Genomic DNA, 27273 nt, shown 5'->3' with positions numbered 1-27273 from the left:
CATTATGACGTCATAGAAAGAAATCGCTACGAGCTTGAAACAAGTACTCTGGGAGATTTTATGTCTACGGGTTGAGGTAATTATGAGTTTGGGATCGTTGCAGAATATATTTAGAATGTTCTTGAATTTGAATTTTTACATCGAACAATATTCACGACGTTATGAAAAGTTTATCAATGTTTTATATAATATTTATTTGGTTCAATTACAAAACTTTTGAATTGTAACATGAACTCTCAAATTCCGAATAGTTTAAAGTTCTGTTACATTATTATGTAGGATATATAAATATTTATTTGTTATGCTCCATAGTGATAATAAGTGAAATACAAATCGATATCTATTTGCTTCTACTTAAGCATACCGAAGTCTAAATCTCACGTAGCCCATGTACGAGTATAGCCTAATCACTATCGTACCTACATTATCTCATGGACTCTGTCACGACCAGAAAATAATATATTGATGTCACGTTTCTAATACTATGGCATTATATTGATACCTTAACCTTCTTAGGTTCAAATTTACGTTATCACCAAAAATACGTGACTGTGAGCAATGAGATTACTGTATAAAGTTGGCAAATGTCAACCATATAACAAAATACAGCATCAGCTTGTGGACCTGTTACTTACAAATTTTAGTTGGGAAGCATTTCCTCAGCGCACAAAGTCATGATAAAGCGTACTGACTGCCTTAATCTATTATTATTCCCATCAAAAAGCCATGTGGTCAACTAATCTGGGAATCTTTGAGCAAGGCACTGTACTATTGTCAAAATGGCGTAGCCTACTTCGATGACGTCGTTTTTCAAATTTGTGAATGAATAAAATGTTAAAACTTCTGGAGGATGACTTGGTTTAATTTTAAAAATAAATTAAATTGTAGAAGCAATTTCATTCTGATTTTAAAGTTAAAAATGAAAGGTATCTTATATAACATTTTGAAAACAATAAATTTTAGATCCTGAACATGGTCCGTATTTGCCGTTCCTTTAATTTTTCAAATTGCAATGAAACAAATTAATATTTTGAACTTGTGTGCCAGACCCCGGGAAGATTTCGTAAAACTACTGTTCGGAGAGTTTCTAATAACCTATCCCTGTGAAAGAAGTGCCAATAGACAGGGAACTTTTTTTCAGTGATATATTTGATAAAATGAGTTAGCGAGGCTACAATTTGTGGATGAGACTTTTACAAGCCCGATGTTAGCAATAGACTAATCATATTTATAACTGGTTATCTATCCAAATTTGGTTGGAGATTGCAAGTGTAGTCGCGAAGAAAATGGACTAGTATACTCCATCACAGGAGTTCAAACTGCTGTTCGTATTGTTTCCTTTATCACATATAACCAAATCACGTCCATAAATGGTTTTATTTGGATGTATCAATCATCATTTTTTGTTCAATAAATAAAAAATAAACATTGAATAACACACAAAACATTGAAGTTCATAAAATTTTTTAAAATCAGAAGACTAACACCTGTAATGCATAAAACATAAAACAAATCTCAGAAAGTATAGTTTCTATTTGCATGAACCGTGACTTGAGGGTACATGGTTTGTATTTGGTCTATGTTCATCAAAAAAATAGTTCTAAATAATTATAGACTTTAATTAAAATGGTATTAATCTCCCATAATTCTAAATGCCTTTGAACGCGTGATTAAATTTTCTTTTTGCCATCAATGCAAACAAGTCAATGAAATGATTTCGTCCTAATATAGCTCCCGATGTCATCATCCCCGCTGCTGAAGCCGCTATAACTCCACAAGAAAATATATCTTGGCCAGAGAGATAAAGTCCGGGAATTTTTGTCTCCGGCCTCAACTCCATACCCAACTCAGGCTTAAATCGTTTTCTTGTGTGATCAATGCCATAAATATCTCCTGTCGGTGATCCAATATAATATTTATGACTGAGCGGAGTACCGCTGTCAATGTATTCTATTTTATCTTCGAGGTGGGGATGGATGTTTAGCATGAGTTTCAGCATTTTGTCTTGGAATGACTTTTTCAAATTTTCATATACTGGTCCTCTTTTCTTAACCCTTTCATGTTCCCATTCTTCAAACCACTCCCAGTTTAGCAAGGTTACAATAACACAAACCGATTTTCCGGGGTGCCTGGAGTCCCAAGTGGAATCTTTTGAGGATGGAAAAGATACGAATGCTGCGGGTATATCGGTATTGACAGCTTCTTCTCTGGGCAAAGACAAATATTCCACCATGTGCTTTTCACCGTCAAGTTTTCCGTATGTCCAATAGTTGCAACTTTTTAATCCCAAATCCGCTGTAGTGCCGTTCAGGCCAACTAATGTCTGGAAACATGCTAAGCCTCTGTCTACCTTCTCACATATATTGGTAAGGCCGAACTGAGCTATGATCGATTTTCCTAAAAGACTTTGGTATGTGTTGTAAAAACCAGCAGTTGAAACTACCACTGGAGCACGAATTTCGTGTTCGATTCCATTTTTAAAAACTTTCACTCCTGTTGCTTTTCCCTCTTCGACGATGATTTGATTAACTGGCGCCCTCACTAAGACGGCTCCACCATTCCTAACAATTCCTGGGATCATTTGATAAGCTATTTCACTGGATCCACCTCTTGGATAATAAGCTCCATCGTAGAAGTGTTTGGTTAGAACTCCTTGCAGTAGGAAAGGCGCTTTTGAAGGGAACGTGCCGTAATCACCAAACGCATATCCAAGTACAAACTTCAATTCCTCATTCTCAGTGATTTCATCTAGAACTTCTTTGACACTAGTTTCAACCATCTCATTATACCCACTGAAAAGAATGTCAAACACGCCAATCTTCATCAGAAATTTGACCAGTCCTATTGGGAGCATCTTCATAATAGAATATCCGAGTATGGACTTCTTGCACCTTTCAGCTAGAGAAATAAACTTTTTAATCGCCTTCTCCTCTTTAGGAAAATACTTCATAAGTCGCTTTTCGTAGTCACCTGCACCAGCACAATAGCTGTACATCTTATGTAATTTGTCATTTTTGCGTAAAACAACAGCGTCGAATTCTTTATTCATTTCTTCCCAGACGAGTTGTCCATCAGTAAGTACATCAAAAATGATATGATTCATCGATCCAGGTTCTAGTTCCCCAACATAATGAATTCCTACATCGAATTCAAAACCTTTTTCTTCGTACGTGTGGGAACTTCCTCCAGCTCTGTCATGTTGTTCAAGGACAAGGACCTTCTTTCCCGATCTCGATAAACATCCGGCACAAGTTAAACCTCCAATTCCGCTCCCAATCACAATGGCGTCTAGATCTTCGGGTATTCTCTCTTTTTTGAATCCAACTTTCAAAACCTTGTCTCGTTTGGTTTGATCAAGTTCCACCGGCTCTGGTTTTCGTACAAATTCATCTCGAAATGGATTGCGAGGATAATTTTTCCATTTTTTCCACAAAAGTTTGCAAAGAATTAGAGGTATTGCAACGGCTAACATAATTGCTTTATTGCTATGCAATTTGCTGATAATGTCGTAGTTTTCAACAGCCATGATGTTAAAATTTTAACCAAGTATGTTTACAAATTTGTCTGCAAATATACAACAAAAATAATTAGGTATTTTCATACTTGGAAGTAATACTAACATGAAAGATTTGAGTTTTACTTTTGAAAGATGCGCCATCGGCATTTTGAGATAAAATAGAACCGAAAAAGTTAGACTAATATGCCAGTTCGCTGCTTCGTCTTGTACTCGTGAGGATCACATTCTAGCGCAGGGGTTTCAATGCGCTGTAACTCTATATTACGCAATGAAATACCCAAGTCTGCCTCTAGTAATGTTATCTAGCCGTGGTTTCTCAAAGAAGTTATCGGGATTAATCTTATTTTTGTCCCATGTTCTTATACATTGCATAAAAGAAACTAAGGTCTCAAACCAGATAATAATTGACGTTTTAGGGGCCAAATTGACTGCGTGAATTGCGAAATCTTATACTGTATTGAACTCGTATTTTTAATACCGGTCTCTTCCACTTTAGTAAAGATTGCTCTCATCCTAACCTAGCGGTCACTGAATCATAAAATAACGGTATTGGTATCTCGCCATCAGGATCAGGCCTAGACCGACAATAAACGTTTCATCGATATTTGGTAAGCGGAGGAATAGAGTAACTTCCGAAAGAAAGTTTCAAAAATACACGGAGTTAGCGAATGCTGAGTTAGCGAATACCGTCGTAACATGATCTTTCTCTGCGAAAGGAGCCAACAAGACAACATAAGACTATAAAACGTTACCGGTAGTCAAGAAAACATAAAACAGTTTTCCTTTTTTAAATCTCTCCTACTGCTATACACAAAACTACAACATTCATCAATTTTATCATACTGTAGGTTTTACTGTATTAATATCCCGAATCAACGAAGGGGATGTTTAGGGGGAAACTGGCTGGACAAAGCAATAGCAGAAGCCTACACTAACTTCTGGAGACTGAATTATAATTTTATAATTATGACGTGAAAATGCATAGTTGCTGGGCTTTATTTTAGTGACTCCAATTTTCATGTTTATCACATTGAAGGCATTTCAGCTCTCTGTCCCTTTCTGTTTTTCGATAAACGCCGTCCAGTAGGGTACAGTCTTTCAGCAGCATACATAAAATATAATGGCTACCGAATTCACACTCCTTCTTCGATTTAATCGCATTTTTTAGAAGTTTCCGGTAGATTGTAATTTTACGTTTTGTTCTGAGTAAAGTTATAGATAACTAGAGATATTTTGATTCTATATTGTGGTTAGGATTCGAAAAACCCAGAAATCAAACGAAAACCGCGACAGTAGTTTGATTTTTAAAATGCCGTTATCAAATTAAATACTATGTTGAATAATACGAGTAAACATAATAACTCGATCAACAAAAGGCCAAGTAATAATGAAATTTTGAACAATGTAATGACAAAGCCAAGTATCCAATACGATTATAGATATCAGGTGTAAAAGTAACATCAAGAATTCGGACATTTGAAAATACAGACACTTTACGTATGCCACTAAAAATGTTAGTGGTCATCCTATAGGTTGAAAAGGACGCAATAATTCTATCGAATCCTTTTCACGAAACTCATGAATTTTCAAGCCGAGAAAATAACCAGACAAGTTTTGAGGAAACTTTTGGTTTGAATTAAATGAAAATAGCACCACCAGTTTCGACACAAAGAAAAAAATTTCACTGAGAGAGCTCACTGCAGATGAAGAAGTAGATTCTCACAAGAATAAAGAAAAAGAAAGGATTTTTCTTGCACGATTGCTAAAAGATTTCTGTATATAATTTGAAATGAATAAAATAAAAATTGAAAATACATTTGAACTTTTTATTTACGCAGATCCTTAGTATATAAATGATTTATTTCATCAGTAAATTGAACTAAGTAACCGCGGTGGTGCGTTATTCTAAATCTATATTTGTCTAATATTTTATATATACTTAGTGAAATCTGCCCAGTCTGAAGTAAATTTTATAAAAGTATGTTCCTATATGCCTAGTATTACATTCTGACGATAAGACAACCTTAACTGACTGCAATGCCGGACGAAAACTGCGCTTAAATCTTATCGATTTAAAAGTCACACGGAAATCCTTCGTTTCCTGAGAAGATGTATCCGGGTACACATATGGTACAAAACTTATCCTTACAGATTATACTGTAAAATCGAAAAGATTTAAAATACAATAAGATTTTAACCTAACGGGACATTATGGAATGGTGCATATACATCGATTAAAATGACGAATGAGTTTTTCAATTGTAACGAACGCGATGACAATAAAAATAATCGACTTACATTAATGAATTCTTTTGTTTTCTCTCTGAAAATCACCTACAAACAGGATTGAACAACCTGCGGCCATAGATTATGCCATTCGTAATTAATTAGTCAGGTTTAGATAATTGGAGGAAGGGGGTATTTAGGTCCGAGGGCGTTGACGTTTCCCTGATACGGCAAATCAAAGCAGTTGGTCTGTTTTTAAATTACGAATGGAAAATAGAATATCATATCCGTATAAACATTGTGAACAATACTGTATAAGCACAAAACTGGCCACCTCTCAAAAAGAAATCTCTAATTTTCAACTTTTTATTATATATACATCTTATAGCTACACAAAGCATTAGTTTTTCTTAATACAACAATTGGCGGGATAGTTTCGTAACTAAATTCGACCAATATTATTAATCTTTGTAGAAATCTGCTCAGGCCAAATTAAAAACATGTTTCTATATACAAATTCTGATGAAAACACGATCTAGGGACGAATGCCTTGCCTGGCGAGTGGCACTGACGCTGTTCGAGTGAAATCTTATCCATTTAAAGATGACAGACACGATTGACTAGGGCCTAGGCTAATCGATTAATTTTAAAGGCACAGAAAACGTTGCAATTGTTTCCTGCGCAGGAGGCAGAACAACTATGAGACAAGTTGTCTGCAGTTTAATATCGGCAAATGACAAATGTGACGATAATTAAAATAATCGATTTTGTTGATGAATTCCTTTGTTTTCTGTCTGGGAATATTGACTTTTCCAACTGGAGTACAGATTAAACTTGTTTTTATCAATAACAGAATTCTAATTGCTTAGATTTATATAGACAATGGTTCAATGGAGAATGACTCTTTAAAACTGCCATATACAAACGTCATTAGGCCTCGTTCGCAATCCAAACGAACCATTGGTAAAAGTCGATGGATTGAAATTTTATTTTTCGAAAATAAATACAAGAAATATATGTATATTGCGGGAAGAAAATTTCTTGTCAGTTCTTGTAAAGCCCGTCAAGCAAAACAACACGCTCACACAGTGTATCCCTATAGTTCCTATTTTGATCATCGGGGAAAGTTCTATTCTACATACTTCAAGTACATATTTGCAAAAAAACTATCATTAACTTGTAATGCCAAACAAAAAAGATTAAAATTATACTATTTCTAGACGTAATCCAAGTAATTCAGGACAGCAGATATGAAAACAATAAACAACGAAAAAAGTTCAATCTGAACGCAAAGTGAACATATTTTAATCGAAAACATAAACATTGTGACTTGAAGGGTTTACCACGGTTCTGTCGAGTGTTCCGATTGTGAGTTTTACTCCAAGGATACTACGAAATAGCCGAGACCTTTCTTATGCAAAGCAGTCAATAAAAATGAAACACGCTAACATTGAATCTAGAGGCTTAAACTGATCACATTACCACTTATCCTGCTAAGCTGTAAATGTCAAATTGTCTCACTGCAAAATCATATGCGTTGACTGCGAAATATACCACCCGCCTCTTTCCAAATTAGCTACTAGATATTGGCATATTTGAAAATCGTTTTCACATCTTCTAACTCAGGGGACACCAAACTACGGCCCGCGGGCCAGATCCGGCTCGTGGCGTCCTCTCATCTGACCCGCAATAACATGAAAAAATGGCGAATTTCATTCCAAGGGATGTTTCCACGAGCATCGACATCCTTGTTCATTTCGTAACATTGGCCAATCAGCAAGATGCAAAGAGTGACGTAGCATTAGACCCTTTTGCATCCGCTCAGACACTTTTGTCACTCTGACGGATTTTCAGTCGTGGTTTCAAAAAATACATTGCTTTCGCGATTTTGAATGCTACTCGTTATTTTTTGGTCGTGATTCCAAAATTTAGGTATGCATTAAATAGTTCGATCATTATTTTTTTAGAGTTGTAGTTTGATTGCAGTAATCTAAAATTCTAGATTTAGTCTAGAAATAGCTGTGATAAATTCGGCTAAAATTCTTTACATCTAACGTTTCCTGCAAAGGATGCATTCGTGGCGTTTGCTTTCGTCGAAACCGTTGCTGTGTACGTTTCTCGTGCCATAATGAACATCGAACGTGCATTTTGCGCTAATAGTACAAGTCACGTCAACTTTTGTACTGCTTACATGCGGATATTCATGACAGCAATTGTTTTACTAACAGCTAAACTCAGAATAGTTGTCTGGAAATCTTGTATATTCTGCGATATAGAATTTAATATTCAGAAATATAGAATTTATATTGTTGAATAATTCTAATGAATTTCCCAACTTTTGGGAATTTATTGTATTGCATTGATAAAAACATTTGTCCGGCCCATTTCAACACAGTTCGAGTCATACCTGGCCCGCGGTCAAAAAGTTTGGTGACCCCTGTTCTAACTGGATGACCTCGATACAAACGACCCCTGATGCGTAAGGAGTTTCTTATTTTGCAACGAACGAACTTTAATGAATGCTACCCAAAAAAAGTTGGTGGCTCTCTCGTCATTAATAAGAAGATACCACCTCATTGAGATAGCTGACTGAAAGTAAAGCAATGAATTTTCTCAAGCTTCAGGAAGAACCAAAGAAACCAAACGGATTTTTCTGCAAAATTACTACAATGTTTTCTGAAAAAAAATAGATCACCTAAAACAAAAATGGTTTTTGGAATAATATTATTTTTTAGGCATCTATATCTTGAGTATGTTTTATGGATTCAGCAATATATTTCACCGACTGCGCCGTGCCTGCGACCTCCTCAAGAAGCTGCGTAATTCAATGCAAATTTTCCTACTTTCCTCAATAATATTTTATGTTATTAGTAGGTAGAAGTCTGTTTGCGAGATAAAAAAAAACTTATACTGAATATACACAGTGGTAAATGTACTTCATAATTACCTAATTCGCTGTCTTGCTTTATGCCTACTCGCATTCCGTTGAGATATGAGCATTTAAATAAAATTGCATTTAAACTCCCAAGCTTATTGATTCCCCTCGATGCGGAAGACGTTGAAGGTACTTCCGATTAAAGGAAACAACGTGAATATACCAAAAGTTGTTCGCAGACATACATGCACATCAATCAAATTAAACTACAGATCATACTTGAACTCACCGAGAAAGTTTGAGGTCTTATATTTCTGACTATACACGAGAGGAGTGGGAAATTATATATAAGTATATATATGTGTGAAAATACAAAATATTAACAGCCAATATTATCAAAGAAATATTTCAGATCTGAATTGATAATGAAAATAAATAATTTATATAAAGGAACAGTATTGTTCAGGATTTGAGTATTTATTGACACGTGAATCACGAATATACAAGTATAAATATTATTCAGTTCGCGAGCTGACAACGAGTATTTGTTGGTTTCCGTCACCGCTTAGTGACGACAAAGCGCGCAAATATTGGAACCGACCATCGAGTTGCTCGACTTTTTAACATCGTTTGATTACGTTTGTAGATTGGTTTTAGAGTGATTCGGTGAGTCGCCAAAGTTTGGCGCTAATGCGCAAGTTCCATTATTTTTAACAGTCCGATCCTTCAGGTGACCGAACTTGAGATATCTTTGTCCCTTGCGCTTAAGATTGACTTCAAGTTTAATTTCAGACTTTAATATTTTTCCACTGCATAATACATATAGTAATGAAGATTGAGAATTTTACAAAAAGATATAAAAGTGCCACAACGTCACACGATGGCTCTCGGTTTATTTTCGGTCAAGTCATAGCCGCAAGAAAAATAAGCCGGGCCGCAGATATTTATGTTGGATATTTTGTGTATGTTAGTTTAAATTGATTATTTGACCCGCAATAGATAGATTCATCTCGTCTGTCAATAGATTCAGATATATTAAATTGATGTGATAAAAATAAAAATGGAGATTGAATATCATGATGCGCTAATTGTTTTTATTCACCCGTTTAGACTTTAGAGCAGAGGTGGGCAAGGTTTTTGGATCAGGGGCCAAAAATTTTGCCCATCTGAACTGGCGGCCCATGTGATTATGACGTAAAAAGATACATTTTATGAACAATATTTACAGTGTTACAAAATCAAAAGTGGAAAACAATAAGCCTCGTGCCAAAACTAAATTTAATCCCAATCTCAACAAATTATTAAGCTATTTATTAGCTAAAACATTAAAACTTGGTTTTAGTTTGGTTGTGGCAGCGTCAGGCGGGCCAGATTAAATTACTCAACAGGCCAGATTAGGCCCGCGGGCCGTAGTTTGCGCATGTCAGCTTCAGGGCAATAAGAATAAACTAAATGAAAGCATGATAAAACAAGATTTTGTTGTCTTTCAAAACGATAATGTTGTGACAAGCCTTTTATCAAACTTGGTAGGGAATACGGAAAGACCTAGGATGTATTGTTGGTAACTACTAACATCAGGAAACTTGCATTTATTTTTGTCGTTCAACTACAATTAGTTATTTTAATTACAATCCTACTTTCTGACAATCATAAAATATTCAAAACTTTCCATGACGTATTCTGGTTTGTTTGAACTATTTGTGCACATGTCGAAAACGAATTTATTCATAATGGTATAAGATGATGAAATTTTATTGCGCACGTAATTATTTTTATTTGTATTTGCACACCTGATACCACCTCGCCGAAGATGACACAAATGCGGTATATTTCACCACGGGTTTAATTATTAAGTTTGTAACGATTGTCTCAATTTAGGTTTTCTCCCTAAATTTAAACTAATTTCTCGGTATAATGGGGGTATATATCAAAGAATCTTACTGCCTGATCACATTTGAGGGGAGACAAGTTGCTGATTATAATCGAAGAGTGAAATCGAAGACTGACAAAGGTGGGTCATGGCTAAGTTAAAATCCGATTCAGAAAAGCAGATCGCTCTAATGGACAGACTGACGAGTCCTTGTGATTCAGTCATCTAATTTCAGCAATTATACATCTTAATTACAAAAATGCCGGTGAATGTTTTGAATGCCAACAATACATCCGAATACTCGTTTGTATTTCATAATTCCTGTTTCTTTTTATGAAGACATCGTATTGTCAAAAAGTCATTTTGATTGTGAACATTTTGGGAGTTATTAATCCCTAACGCTTGATAGTATCGCCGTGACTTTCATTAATGTTAGCAGTAGTATCGTATTTTTGTTAACAGTAAATGAGTCTTTCGCATTGTAAATGAAATACTTTAAGAGATTTATAAATTTATTCTGTATATTTTTGTTTTTGTAGATAATGGATCAACAACAAAAAGCCAACAACGATAATCGTTCGAATCAGTGTAATCCGAACAACACACGGTAATAAAATTATTTGTAAAAATCTACCGTAATGCATGAGTATTGGGGACCAGAGACCAAATATAGGCCAGTATGCAACCAGCGCTCCTGTTATTATTTGTTGTATGTTGTTCCTTTTAGACACCAAGGATATGAACCAGGATTCGGCGGAAATAAAACAGGATCGGACCTGAATAATCACTCGAATCAGATGAATCCGAATAACCCGAGGTAACCTGAACATATTTATTCATGCCATCATATGTCAGCGTCCAAATTTTATTTGCCTTCGAGTTATTAATATTGTGAATTCGTGATTGTATGATCGTCTCAACAACCTTATTCCGTGTTTGACTGTAGTTTGGTACTGACTTCGATAGACTGAAAACTGAAAATTTGATTTATCAGACAAAATGGCCGATACGCATGCAGTTAAATCATTGCTATTTTTGCTAATATTACAAATATTAACAAAAAAGTTGATTATCGGGAAAAATTCATAGCGAGTCAGCCGTGAAACTGGCTCTTCACACTAGAGTGACTAGATGTATATATATGAAACAGTCTGTTTCTGTTCAGATTACGTATTCTTGGCCATCATTGCTACTTATTTCACTCAGCATATTGTCATTTTTTTACAGATACCCGCAAGGAAAGAAGTGAACTTGTAACAAAAGATGAATGAATGGAAATTGAAGAAACATTAATTTGATTTTTATAATAATTATCAGCTTATAAAATGATCAATTTTTGAGAATACAATTGAGTAAAATTGTTTATATATTTGTGTTTACTTCTTTATGGGCACAGGATATCAGATTTCATTGTTATATCAATCAATCTTCTATACATATATTCATACAGCTAAAATTGATTTTATCGCCCGCGGCGTTTCTATTCAAAAGGGAAAATATGAATAATGTGACTTAGATGATTTCAATGTAACAAATTGAAATCTACGGATGCCTAGAAAACATATTCCAATATTCCTAAAGTATGCGCACCAAGATGTCGCACAACCTGAACCCTAACCTTGTACACAACCTGAGTTCAGGTTGTGCGCCATCTTGGTGCGCATCCCTCAGGAGGTCCCATATTCCATATTTTTATCAGGGGGTGGCGTTATACAATGGATTCCTACTGAGCCAATTAGGAATGGAAAGCTAAAAATAAGAACACTGAAATCTAAATATTACAAACAATTTTTAACGAGGTTGGAATAGTGGTGAGAAAGACACTGGCCCTCCTAATTACAAATATTGAAAATTGGGAAGTGACAGACAAGACGTCAAACTTACATCTCTAATACGGTACTGATTCGCATTGATATATGGACAAGTACAAGCTGCTTAGATCGTGATGATTTCGTGATCGTATGGATTTTATTTTTTTAAATGAGGGAACATTGATGAACAGATTTATGTTTCTGAGTTGGCTGTGGCCACTGAACTAGACATATACATATATCTGTGCAGTCTGTGGTTGTAGCATTGTCGTAGCGAAAATCGCGTTATACTTACTATTTCCCTTTTCTCTTGGCATTACCTCTTGTTTTGTGAGCATTGTATCTGTTGCGGTTATTTCCCTGAAGAGAAAATTTCGTTTTCGATTCTATAAACCTTGGCCGCGTGCATATTGCGTCCCACTTCGAGAACTACACTGTCGAATAAGGAAGCTGCTTCACACGCTCAAGAAAAAGATTCACTGTTAATTATCGGTAAGAGCGATGTATTTTCAATGTTTAATTATTAAATTGGTCTGATATTTGAAAGATTTATGGCGTAATTTGTAGCGGATAATTGTTATAGTACTGTATATATCGCAGTAAAAGTTATGACAACCGTTACGAGGTAACTCTGCTGTTTTCTGCGCTGAAGGTCTTTTGTAGTTTAAAATTCTTGAAATGTATACTGCGCCGTTGTATTGAATATCGTGGAGCATCTACAAAATTATGTATTTATGCAAATATTTATTTCAGAAAAAAAAAATAGAAAATGGATCCACAACAACAAGCCGACAATGACAATCATGCGGATCAGTGCAACCCAAACAACGCAGAGTAAGATTAATTACAAATTTCATTATTCATCTTAAATCAAGCTCTCCAGTGTAAAACTTGAGGAGGCCATGGCTGCACATGGAAACTCAGCAAACGTACTCAAATGCGTCACCTTTTTTTCACATTCAAAATCGCTCGACAACATTTCATCCTACCCAGTTTGTTTCCCAGCTTCTCATTTTAAGGGGGTGTTTTCAAATTTAGAAGGTGGTTGATATTTTGTTATTAGTGATAAAACTATTTGTTACTTATTAAAATGTGTTATGTATTTGACTGAGCATTTTCAACGGAATATGAGCCACTTTTTAAATATTCAAACATTTTTATTTACGATAAGAATTAAAGTATTGTGCCACACTTGAAAATAAGGGGGGCGTTCAAAATTTTAGTGGGGGGGGGGGGGGGGGGGGTACCCTCTATACGGGGGTCTCGATCACTGATCCCACCCTATCGAGTCCAGATATAGCTAAAGTACTTTACCTTAATTTTTTTCAGGTATCAAGGGCATGAGTCTGGGTACACTGGAACTGGGGATAAAGCTGACTTGGATAACCATTCAAATCAGTTAAACCCGAATAACGATAGGTATTAGAATAAAAATGTAAACCATATCATAAACTGTTTGTCGAGTGGTTGGTTTTTGTAGCGTTCTACACGTCTCGACGTGATTTTATTCCACTGTTCTCAAGCGAATAAGTATATAATTTGGTGTATATATACAACTTGCGGCACTTGACAGCTGCGCTAAAAATATATCCGTGTTTATTCTACCACCCACTGACTTTTTCTTTTGCTACATAACCTGGACAAAACGTGGTTGTGGCCATCGGGATTGACTTGGGGCAAATGAAATGGTTTCATTTCTTATGACTTTGTTTATTATGGATAAATATTTAATGTAAACAAAGTTGGTATAATTTTGTTAAAAAGGTATAATCTTTTCGTTGTAATATACCAAGGAGCATTAACTATAAATCAAGGGGGATGAAGGAATACCCTTGTAGTTCTTATTTTGACAACACGACTTTTGTTGAGTCCAATAAAGATAATGTGAACACAGTGTTTTTTTCCGTCTTGGGGTTATTTCATAAATTTTCATTTTTGCTTCAGTTACCAGGGAAAGAAGTAGTTTTCTACTGAAAAAGGATGATTACGTTTTGGAAGAATGAGAAAACTCTTTAATTTCGTTTTCATTCTGATTGCTTTTGTCTGTATATTTTGGTAACTAAATTTTGATTTCACTGTCATTTGGATAAATTGAATAAAACTCAGACAATAGTAAACTGTATTCAATGTTGAAGAAACTACAGTAGGGCATATGCCAGGAAGGTTCAGAGTATTTAGTGGGATTTCGACGGTATCGTTAGTCAACGTTATCGGTATCGCTTGGTTACAAAACTCTATATTCTGTGCTTGTTTTGCTTTGATGGTGGTACGATGTCAGTGGAAAACTACTTGGCTTGCTTTTATTTATTTATTCTTTATTTATTTATATTTACCGTTAGTCAACGTTATCGGTACTGTTAGTCAAATAAAAACAAGTCAAGTAGTTTTCCATTGACATCGTACCGCCATCAAAGCAAAACAAGCACAGAATATAGAGTTTCGTAACCAAGCGAGCGCACGGTTGCCGTCTTCTCTATTTTAAATAATACAAAGTCGTTGATCAAAACAATCGAAACGTTTATCTCAGTTTACTGACACGCCTCCACAAAATATTTATCTGTTGTGGTTTTACGTTAAATAAACTAATATCATCTTTAACGTTATGCGTTTTATGAAATCCACAAATTCAACGTCGTGTGTTGTCAGCGACTGTTTGATATTTAATAACTCGATTGGCAATTTGTACTTGTCTTGAACATAGTATAGAAACCAATGAGAATAAACTAAATACCTATAGATCACTCCATATTTGCCAATGAATCTTCCATATTGTTCATAAGTGTGAAATTTTACCTGATTTCAAACCTATCATTATTACGCCACAATTTTCTCTGTTTCGGTTCTCCCCCCAAATAGAATCTAGATGTGTGAATAATAGTGACTCACGGAATTATTTATTGCGTCACAAGGTTTGTATGAACGAGAGAAAACTAAATGATTTTATTAAAAGAAGACACAGATTATAAGCCCATGTAGGGATTTACAACAGATCAATGTTTGCCGATCCCTAACGTTGCGGACCAATGAAATAGAATAATAGATCATTTCAAAATATTGTAGAAAATCCGTTCATTCAATTTATTGGTATATACTTGGACGCACGTAGATTTATTTATGTAAAAGTTTATTACATTTAAAATGTAGTGAAGGGCTGAACAGCCAGCCCAATTGAATAAAATAAACTTGCTGAGGCTAAAACTGAACTTAGAATCCAATCAAAATATATGTTCGTAACAGTTATCATCTGTTTTGTTTTGAATTTTTTTCTCTCTCAAATAAGCATCGCAATATGATCACATGTGCGAGAATGTTCTTCCTCTGGTTGATAATATACGACGGACACAGACATACCTAAGTACGCCACCTTCGCAGTTGTGAAATTTGATAGACGTTGTCCCGCATTGTTGCCGAGAGGGTGGGCGGATTTTATAGTTGCGTGCGTGAATGTGCTAAAAACTAAGCATTACCTAAAGAGACTTGTATCAAATATCGCCCGTGTTTGTTAGACCTGTTTAATTAAGCGGCAAAATAGCACAACGTAACATTACACCCAACTTTAAACTTGGTCCCTATGCGTTTAAATTGAAGTGCTTTTTCAGACACGGTTGCCTTCAGAGTCACATCATAGAATAGAAGTTAATTCTAGCGGAATATTCTAACTCATGGTTACTATATCACATCGCGGTACACATCTTGTGTAGCTGACCTATACTGATCAAACTTCCTGTATATATTACAATTGTTTACAGTCCTGTGCTGTGGAGTTGAAAATATTTATTCAATATGGTACATTTAATAAATTTCATACACATTGTTTAACTAACGCATAGGCAGTAGATGGAACTTAATTTCATACAAAAGCGAAGCGAGATAAAATAATACTGAAAAATATATCATAAACGTTCTTTGAAAGTTGGTTCACTTGTTATTTTACAAGTTTTCATCGCCGTTTATGTAGCCAAGTAAAGAGTTCAAATACTTATACTTCATGTTTGGTTTGCTACGGCATACCAGGCAACGCAGTGCAGTTTCCGTTAGAATCCGGATTTTCAACCGGAGCTGGTGGCGGCGGCGGTGATTTGTTTTCTGGCCTGTAAAAGAATATGTGTGTTATGTAGTGACGATCCGCGCTTTTTGGGCATCGCATCTCTACCGCCCCGTTTAATCGGCCAGTATATATCAGGGGTGGCTAACACGTCGATCGCGATCGACCGGTCGATCTCCACGTCTACAAGCAAAATACGATATAAACATGCAGTAATTGGGTATGGACAAACCCGATAGAGCATATTATCACGTAACAAATGCAAGTTTCCCTACTGCCAAGTTTTAGAAATGAACTTGCAGAATATCGTGTGTCTTGACTGGCAAACGATCCTCCAACAATTTCTGGGCTGTGCGAAAGTTATTGTCTCACTCCAAGAGTAGTGTGATAAATTTTATTCACGACGGTAGCAGTGACATCAGCCTAGTAGCTCAGTGGTAGACGTGTGTGTGATCCTGACCTGTTTTAACACTGAGTAACCGACATAAACTCTATTTTAACTTCATTTCAATTCATTGCAATTCAAATTATCATCACCCTTAGTTTTTATCAAAACGAAGCAAAGAAATGTTTTGACGCCGATGCAGAGCTATGTTTGAATTTAGCTGCTGTTTCCTTTCCAATATAAGATGCAAACGAGGCATCAAAGAAGTTTCTGAAAACGTAGTTCTGCATCGGCGTCCAGCCATTTTTTTGTTAGGGATGAAAAAGTTTTTACAATTATATAATCAAACTAACAAATTGAATAAAGTATATAAAAAGCTAATTTTTGTGGCAATTTCATTGAGAATGCGCCCGCAGAGCCGAGCTTATTGGCAGCGGTGGAATTTTTGTATGCGTGTGTGAGGTTATCTGCGTATTCAGTATTGATACATTTTTGTTCATGACCTAGTTATCACCGATCAGTCAATCGCGAGCTATTTTGAAGATTTTAGTCGATCGCGGTCGAAAGCAGGTTGGCCACCCCTGAGTCATATCAACAGTATTTATATCTGATGTTAGATATACGCAAAAGGACAGCATAATATTGTATCTTAAGGGCCTAGTGCGATGTTTTGGTATTATATGTTACTTTTTTTTAAACAAAATTAAGTTAAGATTAGTCGGTTACATAAACATAGACTATTAGAAAACGCTTTGAAGGCTCTAGGTCACTAACACGACTGCTAATTCATACTTATGCCCAATTTTCCGCCTTTTTCTCCACGTCGCAAGGAAATCTTTCTTGTGTGTGTACGCATAGTACCCTCCAGCTCCAACTAGCAGTACAATCACCAGTACAGCAAGCAGAAGTGAGAAAATATGGCCTAGCAAATACAAAACAATGCTTTGAGAAAAAGGTAACGACGAAAATGGCACTTCGTTATAAAATTTAAAAAAATCGGCGTATTATCACACTTCTTGTGTCAAAAATCAAATTACTCCAACCTATATATCTGGGGATCGTCAAAGTCTGTTGCACAAAATATCGTTTGACAATCATCAATTTACATTTGAAAAAGCGGTTGTTATAGCAATTCAGAAATAATTTTTATTTAACCATTGAGGTCATCGAATTCAATTAATTTTTTTCGAAATAAAACCTAAAATATACAAATTCTTGCCATTTACCGTTATATAAAATATAGAACGAATTTGGATATACAAACCTCCATCGGATGGCGCCGGCAGAATCTCATCCCGGATAGGATTTCCTGAAATATACAGAGTCGACGATTAGGCGCTTCGGAAGTAGTCGTACCAAGATGACGCACAGCCTGAACAACCCTAACCCGGTAGCCTACCAATAGTATGTTCAGGTTGTGCGCCATCTTGGTATGAATACTTCGGGCGCACCGACAATTCAATGTCATTGTCTTTAACTTTTTTTAACCAGTCCTTCATATAGAGATGTGTAAAAAATTATTGTTCTTTTTGCAACAAAATTCAGAATTACGAAATTGTATACTCGTTCGTTTTTGATTAAATATGAATATGTTGGCTATACATTAGTTGCGCCAAACAGTATTTTAAATGACAAGCTGGGTGTAGCGTTTTTTCAAATCAGAAATTTGGACAAGCTTTACGCGGAGTATAATATATATATAATATTATGTGGTTTCAATAATGCGTTTTAAACACTCTGAAATAGGATTTGGCTGAATTTAACATAGCACCTTTGAAACGGTTGTAAGAAAATTCGCCGCAGAAAATCTCGCCGTAGCAAATTTTGCCGCATAGGAAAAATTGTCGTTTGAAAAATCGTCTTATTTTAAAAAGATTCGTTATTTAAGAGCATATCCTAACCCTATAAACCTAACTGTTTTATTCACAAATACTTGTTCTACAGCAAAATGCTCTTGTGATTTTTCCTATGCGGCGAAATTTTCTGCGGCGAATTTTCCAGACACGCTTTGAAACATAGCAAAGCACTAAAAAGAATAAATATTTATATATATATATTCGAATCTCAGTGTATTCACATTAAAATGTATTGTAGCCGAATATTTATAAAACAGATAAAGTGATTACAAATCTTACTGCAGAGCCTTCCATCCGGACACGTGTCATTAACTGGACACTCGGAACACCTTGGCCCAACTTTATAAAGTTTTTCCCCTTCTGTGTTACCTCTGTAAATATAAACAAGATAGTAATGCTCAAATATATGGACACGAATGCTAAACAAAGCAGGATGGTTATGCAATATTCCATATAGACTACCAGCGCCGCAGTCTTCCCGACTTTGCTTGACCACTATAAAGCAACAAAAGCGAACGCGGAATTCAGTCCGATAGTCGAAGCAAAGCGATAACTAAAATGCTTATTCATCATGAATTTAATTTCATCATGAATTGAGTAATGTTTGGTATAATATTTGACGAAATCTTTCGATTCGATCATGTTATCGACTTAGGCGACCTTCTCGCAACTAACGCCTCATATTCAAAGTGACAGGACCGTATGAGTATTACTCATGAGTGATTAATTAACCAAATAGCAATTGGAAAAAACTGCTATTTCTAAAGAATCCTGGAGCTAGCAATGGGTTAAAAACAGTGTACTCACCCAGGAGCGTAATGACAAACCATGTAGGCCGTATCCTGCCATATTTCACCCATCGCCGTGTCAAATGTACTGCAATTCAACCACGCACATCCAACTTTGTAGGTCTCTGCCCACACAATCTGTAATGTAGATGCAACTTCGAGTTTAGATGCTCAACTTTAGTACATAATATAGTAACAACATGAAGGAGCTAACTCTGATGATCGTATGGTTGTATCGCTCCCCCAAGTTTATACCGAATCGTGTCCGGAAAATTCGCCGCATTGGAAAATTCGCCGCACGAAAAATCGACGCAAGAGCATTTTGCTGTAAAACAAGTATTTGTGATAAAAACAGTTAGGTTTATAGGGTTAAGGTATACTCTTGAACAACGTTAATTTTTAGAAAAAGGTACTTCAAAAACCCAACTGTTTTTAACACAAATAATTGTTTTACATCAAAGTGCTCTTGCGGCGATTTTTCATGCGACGAGATTTCTTACGCCGAATTTCCCTGGAACCATACCGAATATCTTTGTATGTTTTGTATATTTTTTATTGTTGCAATGCTTGTTACTTATCGATTTAATCGTTAATTACTTATCGATTTTAATCGGTAAGTATGTTGATAGGTATTTGTCTGTCTGTATGTCTGCTGGATGCACGCGATATCTCACGAAAGCGAATCTGCTCCAGATTTTGCATGTGCATTCATCTTATCTCGGACCAGAAGCCTATTGATTTTGGGCAAATTATGTCGTATAATTAGCGAGTTATTAATTAATTAGTGATGGGACGCAAGGTGTTACTATGGAGTAAGAGCGCTGTTTTGGGATCCCCTAACTTTCGATCGATAAGTCTTTAGTCTCTGACCGATATTCTCGTTTTCTGTTTGACGAAACAATAAATCTCTCTCAGCAAAAAATGTATCTAGCTAATCTATTATATTACCGTAATAATCCGATCAAACATTACAAGCAAGTGAAGCAATTACATTGTGACTTGAATGTGTGTAAACTAATGTCATAATTTAGGTGAGTAAACACGTACTTCTTCTTGGCAAATTTTCATTTATATTCTGTACGTTTTAAACCTTATCTGAGGTTTTAATTTCTTAAATCAGTTTTTATTTATTTGTTTTTATCAATCAATTTGTTGCCTGTTATGCGGATTATTGAGTCGAAATAAACTTACAACACTTTACAGTTCAAAACAACATTAATATTAAGGAACCTGTGTGTAGTGTCCGCATAACTTCCCAGGTTCACAGAAAAGGGTGTCAAAATCCCAGTCCTTATATTCCATAAACCACGAGTTAATTCCATAAGCAGGATTGAAATAAGGTCCAGCAAACTTTCCTTTCCCTGCCCACAAGTTTTCTCCATTCCACCCCTACAAATAAAATCGTAATATATTTGATACTGATTTAGTTTTGGCACGAGTCTTTTGTAACACTGTAAATGTTGTTCATTTTAAATTTATCACGACACACTTGCAAGGACCGCCAGTCCAGATGGGCAGAATGTTTGGTCCGTCGTCCAAGAACCTTGCACACCCCTGTTCTATAGGCTACTTACTGGAAAATGAGACGTCGATCTTTCAGATTCAACGCTATGTTCGAATATACATTTTCTGGCATAAATCATCGCTGTAATAGCAAGAGTTGGATCCCAAGTCTGAAAAATGAAGATTTGTTACATATTCGATATTGCAAGATTATAAAATTGGAAAATGGATGACGTAACATCTTGTAATCCCAATAGTGACTCGTCGGCATGGTGCATGTATCGTGCTAAGCGTTGAGAATACGCTAGCCACCGCACCTCTGATCACCCTGCGTGGGTACGAATCCCGTGGGGATAATTATGTGCGAATTGAGGATTGCTGGACTCCTCGCCGCGGTAGGGTGGTTCACGTAACCGCTGGTCGGTTGGGCTTTTCTCCACCACTAAGTCCATGCTTCTGAAACAATTAACTGGCTAACTCATCCCACATCCGACATGGACTGGTAATTGGACGCGAGTCCGTCGGCCGCCATATAATTAAGTCGTTTTATCGGCTTTTCTTACCCCAGGACAAATATGTAATTCCGAACATATTCATAATTATTCTTATATATATAGCGCAAATTGGCTCGGGTAAATCAAAAGTAATTTCCCTCTTTTTTTTTAAATATGATTTAATGACCATTGCAAACCCGTTAAAATTGAAGCTATAACAAAATCTATATATTTGGGAATTCAACAAGAAATCAACGAAGCAAGCATAGCCCTAAAAACTTTTTAAATTATGTTCAAAAAACATCAATCCAAAATTTGCGTTCAAAGTTAGTGCTGTGGACGTCATGACTTTAAATTATACAGTATAACAGTAGTATATAGTGGCATAATAATATAGTATTATCGAACTACAAACCGAATATCATGATCGCATGTCTATGTATACAATTCAATTCTGACCTTTTCTATCGAGCGACCCAAGTTTTTTAAATAATGATGTTTGTAGAATCTGGCTATCGAAGGATATTTTCGAATACTGAACGTCATAGTCACTTTATGGTGGAAAATTAAACTACCCGTGCAAAACAATTACTTTTGTTGAAAAAACACGCGACCAATACTATGGGAAACACTGTATTAGTTATTCTCAAACTAGCTATCAAACTTGCTAAGTGTCTGATAGGTATTATGGAAAATGGAGTTTGTATTATGGAGTTTTTTTTGCTAGAACAAGGATAACCTTTTCTAATCACTACTGGTCGACAGTATAACGGTTTTCTTATATATATGCGGATTTCTCTTTGTTTTTATTTTTATTTTACAATTTGCATACTGCATCATTTATAAGTACTAAAAGCATCTGTCTATAAATACTAATTTCAATCCTATTTACCATGTACAACATATTCGATGGTATGGGCTCCTCTCCTTCGTCGCCGATTGTAGCTCTGTGACCATTGTGTGCATCAACTGCCAATTTTGAGTCTTCCAAATTCGGTAAAGATCTTTTTCGTCTAAACGCAGTATTTTTCATCAGATAAATATCGTGAATTACTAACAAAAATGGTTAAAGATGAGGTCCTTGGCTATTTAAGGAACCTCTAATGAAATGCCGTATAACAATTCTATTCGCGAAGTGCGTCTAAACTTAGGTTCAATCTTGAAGAATTGTCTTTGCTGCAAAAAAAAAAAACAATTCCCAAATAGACTCTTCCTTAAACGTGTGGAATTTAGTCATAGATAGTCAAGTTTATTATTTCCAACCAGCAAAATAATAAACAGATATATACAATGCAAAAAAAAAAATATTGTTCCTGGGAGAAGGAAACCAAAGCTGGTTATCTAGCAGCGGCACTCAAGGTACTGCTGTCTAATTAAAATTCAGAAGATCGACTTATTACTATTATTTAATATTATTCTTGGCAAGCAATCGTGGCAACATTAGGTTATATAATTATATATAGGACAGGGGTCGGCAACCCCTGGCACGCGAGAAGATTTCTCATGGCACGCCAAGTGATTTGAGGCAGAATCAGATATTTATTTTAGTAGTTCGATAAACATTCTACATTTGAACAAAAATTAAGAATTCGACAAATTCATTGAAAAACATGCAATATTTAACTGCAATCGACGAGAGGTCGAAATCTGTACGAGAAGTTCTGTACGGTGCCAGATTTATCTATTTTCGGACACGCTTCTCTACTTAAAACTACTCGTTCAACTACTTGCGACTTTTCATACTACTGTTGGGTTACTTTTTGCCCTTTAAAAATCGTGAAATATTGAATATTATTTTATCAATTTATACTTTTGGGCAACTTTTCGTACAGCTTTTTGCTAAAATCGCGATTGTGTTTGTCAGCGTGACGTGTTAGGCTGTAAACACTTTTAAGTTGGTGTTTATTCTCCCTGATTCAAAAAAATTATTTAACGACAACGATAATAATTACTTTATTTTTCTACTCGCCCAGAATTTATTGATAGTTATATGATACAATAATCGGCGGCGTAAACAATTTGTTGTAGTTGACCCGCGACAGCTCAAAAACGCTTCTTTAGGCATTGGAAATTACAAAATTTCGGAAATTACAAAATTGCCTATAGCACACATACAGTAAGTTTGAGCGGCGTTGAGAATCATAACGTCACTAGAATCGAAACACAGTTAATTGTGCGCGGATTTTTCTATTTTACTTGCCGTCGGAAATGTTCGTGTTAATGTTATACGAATACGATTCATATTATAAGGTTAGAAACGCGACTTTTTCCCGAGTCGTGGTGATATATAAGATAAGTAATTAGTATATTCAATCAATTTTTATTGTACTGAAATAAATTTTATTTAGGAATTTTTCTAACGGTTTCATTTTAATTAAAAATAAGCCGAGTGGCAGCATTGCGATAGAGCGGAGTCATTGTTGCAAGTACATCTCAGATTTGTCGAATTCGCAAAATGGCAACAATACGGATCTAAATTGTCGATGCAAACGCGGGTTAAATTGAAGACAATTAAATTATATTAAATCAAGACATTTCAAATATGGTCACAAAAAAGTATCCACACTAAATACAATCACGCATGTCTATCTCATATTTTTATACGCAACAGATTGAGCGGTATTTTAGACAAGTAGTGTTTATATTTTGACACAAGAAGACGGAACCGTGAGTTACGTTGGACATAATTATATCAATATAGGAGAAAATTTTATAGATTCTCGTAGCTGTCATGAATTGAATATTTCATGGTATACCTAAAAGTCGGCTCTTTTTATGAGCGCGTAATCGCGGCGACTGTTTCAGAATGAAATGAAAATTTCCGATTTTGAACCCCCCTTTTGAAAATCCTAGCTGCGCGCTTGGCTGGCTGGGTACCTCGCGGAAGTCGAAATTTTTATCATTTCAGCGTGAGCTACATGTAGCCCTAATCAAGATGATGGAATAAATTTCATCCTTTTTAGTATTGTCGCGTTCACATTGTTTCTGGCTACAAAACTAATCGTGATTGACCTTCATACGAATCATACCTATGTCTTAAGTCGTGCAAAGACAGGTCGAATGTAGCTAATTTCCATGCACGTTATCTTATGAAATAAATTTGTATTTCATCCGTTTACTATTCAAATCAGGTAGTTGACTATGCAAACCAAAACATAAACGTTTGGCACGCGAAGGTGCTCATTATTCATAAAATGGCACGCTGAGTTCAAAAGGTTGCCGACCCCTGATATAGGATGTCCCAAAATAAATGAAACCCACAAAATTGGTAATCGTATTAATGGGTATCATTTATTCGGGATTCGGGGACTAGCCAAGTGACTCCCGTAGTATTTGTACCTTAAATTATGGCCTAACCCTAACCTGATACATATTCTACATTCCGATGTCCATTCTTATATCTTGTTGCATATACTACGGGAGTATCCCATGTTTTATATATTGTGCTCATGTTGATGTTTTGCTCAATAAATCGTTGCAAAATTGAAATTGCACATATACCAATTAGTATTTAGTGTTTCGTTGCTGAAGGAGCACTTGTTATTAGGAATAATTAAATAAAATGGCACATCGGACTTGTATAGATGATACCGTATTGGGGTAAAATTTAAAATTTCTAGGAAGCTTTTTCGTTCTATGCTGGAGAACTGAATCATATACGTTTGAAAAAGGCAATAAGAAATGTCTTACCTTGACCGTGCTACATTTACATTGTTTGGTGGAAGCGTGGTAGCGTTCTTCGATTCCCATTTAAATCTATCTGGACGTTTAAGGGCAAACATATTTGAACTTGAGAGAAAAGCATCTGGGCACGAAGAAGATACGTGGTGTCCACAAAACATCACAAAAACCCATTGTAGACACATGAACTTGAACATACAAGTATAAACTCCCATTTTTGGCTGTAAGTATCTCACGCCTCCACTGCTTCTCACTTGTGTTGGGCTAGTGTTCTTGACTGCAATCGCCATTTTGAGTCCAAAGTCTTAAGCATTGATGTGGATTCGTCCTAACTACTAAGTTTAGTTAAACGTCGGATTATCTTGTCTCCATGACACTTGACAAGCTTTGAGATGTATATTCATTTTGGCAATCGGTTTCCCTGATGCCGTCACCAAAATAAAAATCGATCGCGCTAGTGGTGCGGTTTTATGTTGGGATGAAGTTTTGATTTTATTAGATTTTTTGTCAACTACGGAATATGGATGAATCTCGTATAAAAACCGTGCTTTATATGTGCGCCGTGCTTGCTAATAGTAAAGTAATTAAGAATTATAAGCTCTTATAAAACAATAGATACCGTATGCTTTACATTTTCATTTGAAGGACGATTTTTTCTTCCGTTGAGGGCGTGTCGATAGCCCTTGTTGTACAGCAAGGCGAGTGGCATGACACAAATACTAGTTCGCATAATCGATATTTTAAGGCCACGAAATACAACTAAAATCTATGTTTTTGGATTTTCAATGCCACGACAGACACCACTTGAGTACCTCTCGGCAAAATTTAGCTTTGACTTCAATAGCGGAGCTATTTTAATTAACGGCACTCAAGTAGTCAGTAATTAATATTCAGCGAAGAGCATTCCTATTGCCGAGCAAATAGTGTAATAGCTCCACTTTGAAAGACACTTGTCACTGCTATGTTCACCGTGGCGCGACATCCCTGACACAGTTTTTGCTTCTATATAAAATTGAGATACAGATCGGTCATGTCAATTCATGAAACATAACTACACTGCACGAAGCCAATTACACTTTTTCAAAAAGTTGAAAAAAACAAGAAGTTTTTTTCGACTAAGTCGTCAAAACAAAGCGCTGTCTATGAGCAAAAAAACAATACATTTGTTCACGCAGGCTGACTTAACCGAACGCCATTCAAAGTCAAATAAATCGTTGAATACATAGTCCCTAACTCGGTAAAATTTGGTGTTTTTCCGTAAATATTATTCATGCCCTTTGTGAAAAAATAGGGCACATTTTTGTCGACAACCCAGATCTCTCTCGCATCAATGTGTTCAAACAGTATTTACAAAAATATAATAAAATACGGTAATGGGACATTAGTATCAAAACCAAGACCAAGACACACATAAAAAATTAACTCATATATATAAAGCAGTTGCAATGGGGTTGTCAACTCGGCGGTGGTTCACGAACATGTGGAATACATAATTGAATATTATCAGCCAGTGAGAAAGTCTAGGTTATAAGTTATATTAGATGAATATTGTAAAAAACATTATTAATTGAGCAGTAAAGTTATTCAATCAAATAATGTTATATTGTGATAAAATTGATAAAAGACTGCAAATCAAATTGGGATATTGTAGGCGAATGGCATGGAACTATTATATATATAAATTTGGCCTTCAAGTCCCTCGCTGAGCGTCAATTTGTGAAGATAACTGGAGACCGCCGCAGCAGTCGTATCGAACACGCCCAAATCACGAAGAGGCATAGATAGCCATGGAACCAACACAATAGTGGAATTTCACCTCCTCCGCCCGGAGCCACGAAACATAACTGTCCGTACTTCGAGTGCTTACGACAGTCTCACTTTTTCAAAGATTTTGTATGTATAGAAAATAGTAATAAGGAAACTGGTAGTGTTTAATCTGTAATTGAATAAGTAATTTTCAGTATTCATTGCTAATTGAGGGCCAAGTTACGATTAATTTGCATGATTTTTTTGGAAACAGCTCTCATACTTGATCATATATGATTGATAGAGAAGTTTAAGATAACACTTAAGAACTTTACTTCAACCGGGCCAATGCTGAGGTTTGTTTCGTCTGATCACTGGTGATTCAGACTTTTCACTCGTCTAGATGGCTTTATATAGAAAAGTTACTGACTGACTATGTGGAATTTACATGATGAGTTTTGAAATAAAATTTTTAA

General features: G+C 35.7%; 1 protein-coding gene, 2 long non-coding RNA genes and 1 pseudogene across 3 annotated transcripts; 2 read left to right on the top strand and 2 right to left on the bottom strand.

The window, feature by feature from the left end:
* Nucleotides 1-1648: 1648 nt before the first annotated feature.
* On the bottom strand, nucleotides 1649-3526 carry LOC120334506 (all-trans-retinol 13,14-reductase pseudogene; annotated as a pseudogene).
* Nucleotides 3527-10506: 6980 nt separating this feature from the next.
* On the top strand, nucleotides 10507-11850 carry LOC120334317 (uncharacterized). Its single transcript, XR_005568457.2, has 4 exons — nucleotides 10507-10629; nucleotides 11028-11095; nucleotides 11216-11305; nucleotides 11716-11850. It is a non-coding gene; the product is annotated as an uncharacterized LOC120334317 (long non-coding RNA).
* An 801-nt stretch (nucleotides 11851-12651) lies between these two features.
* Nucleotides 12652-14421, top strand: LOC120334295 (uncharacterized). Its single transcript, XR_005568452.2, has 4 exons — nucleotides 12652-12791; nucleotides 13053-13133; nucleotides 13629-13718; nucleotides 14244-14421. It is a non-coding gene; the product is annotated as an uncharacterized LOC120334295 (long non-coding RNA).
* A 1637-nt stretch (nucleotides 14422-16058) lies between these two features.
* On the bottom strand, nucleotides 16059-25493 carry LOC120334507 (peptidase inhibitor R3HDML-like). Its single transcript, XM_039402015.2, has 9 exons — nucleotides 25061-25493; nucleotides 22263-22383; nucleotides 20948-21046; nucleotides 20604-20762; nucleotides 19393-19511; nucleotides 18865-18956; nucleotides 17994-18038; nucleotides 17522-17651; nucleotides 16059-16390 (listed from the first exon to the last, which is right to left on the bottom strand). Exons 1-9 carry the CDS (start codon nucleotides 25339-25341, stop codon nucleotides 16300-16302), a joined length of 1137 nt encoding a protein of 378 aa, XP_039257949.2. The 5' UTR covers nucleotides 25342-25493; the 3' UTR covers nucleotides 16059-16299.
* Between the last annotated feature and the right edge of the window lie 1780 nt (nucleotides 25494-27273).

Source organism: Styela clava, chromosome 15, assembly GCF_964204865.1.
Source record: "Styela clava chromosome 15, kaStyClav1.hap1.2, whole genome shotgun sequence".
Taxonomy (NCBI): domain Eukaryota; kingdom Metazoa; phylum Chordata; class Ascidiacea; order Stolidobranchia; family Styelidae; genus Styela; species Styela clava.
Note: the sequence above shows the minus strand (reverse complement) of the source record. Positions and strands in the feature narration are given on the sequence as shown.

Bases quoted from the DNA above. Each gene is read 5' to 3' on its own strand.
- LOC120334507 (XM_039402015.2), bottom strand. From the start codon at position 25,341: ATGGCGATTGCAGTCAAGAACACTAGCCCAACACAAGTGAGAAGCAGT. The intron at 22,384-25,060 runs GTAAGACATTTC...TACTGCGTTTAG, and splicing joins GTAAATGTAGCACGGTCAAG to ACGAAAAAGATCTTTACCGA. The intron at 20,763-20,947 runs GTAAGTAGCCTA...TTTTATTTGTAG, and splicing joins GATCGACGTCTCATTTTCCA to GGGTGGAATGGAGAAAACTT.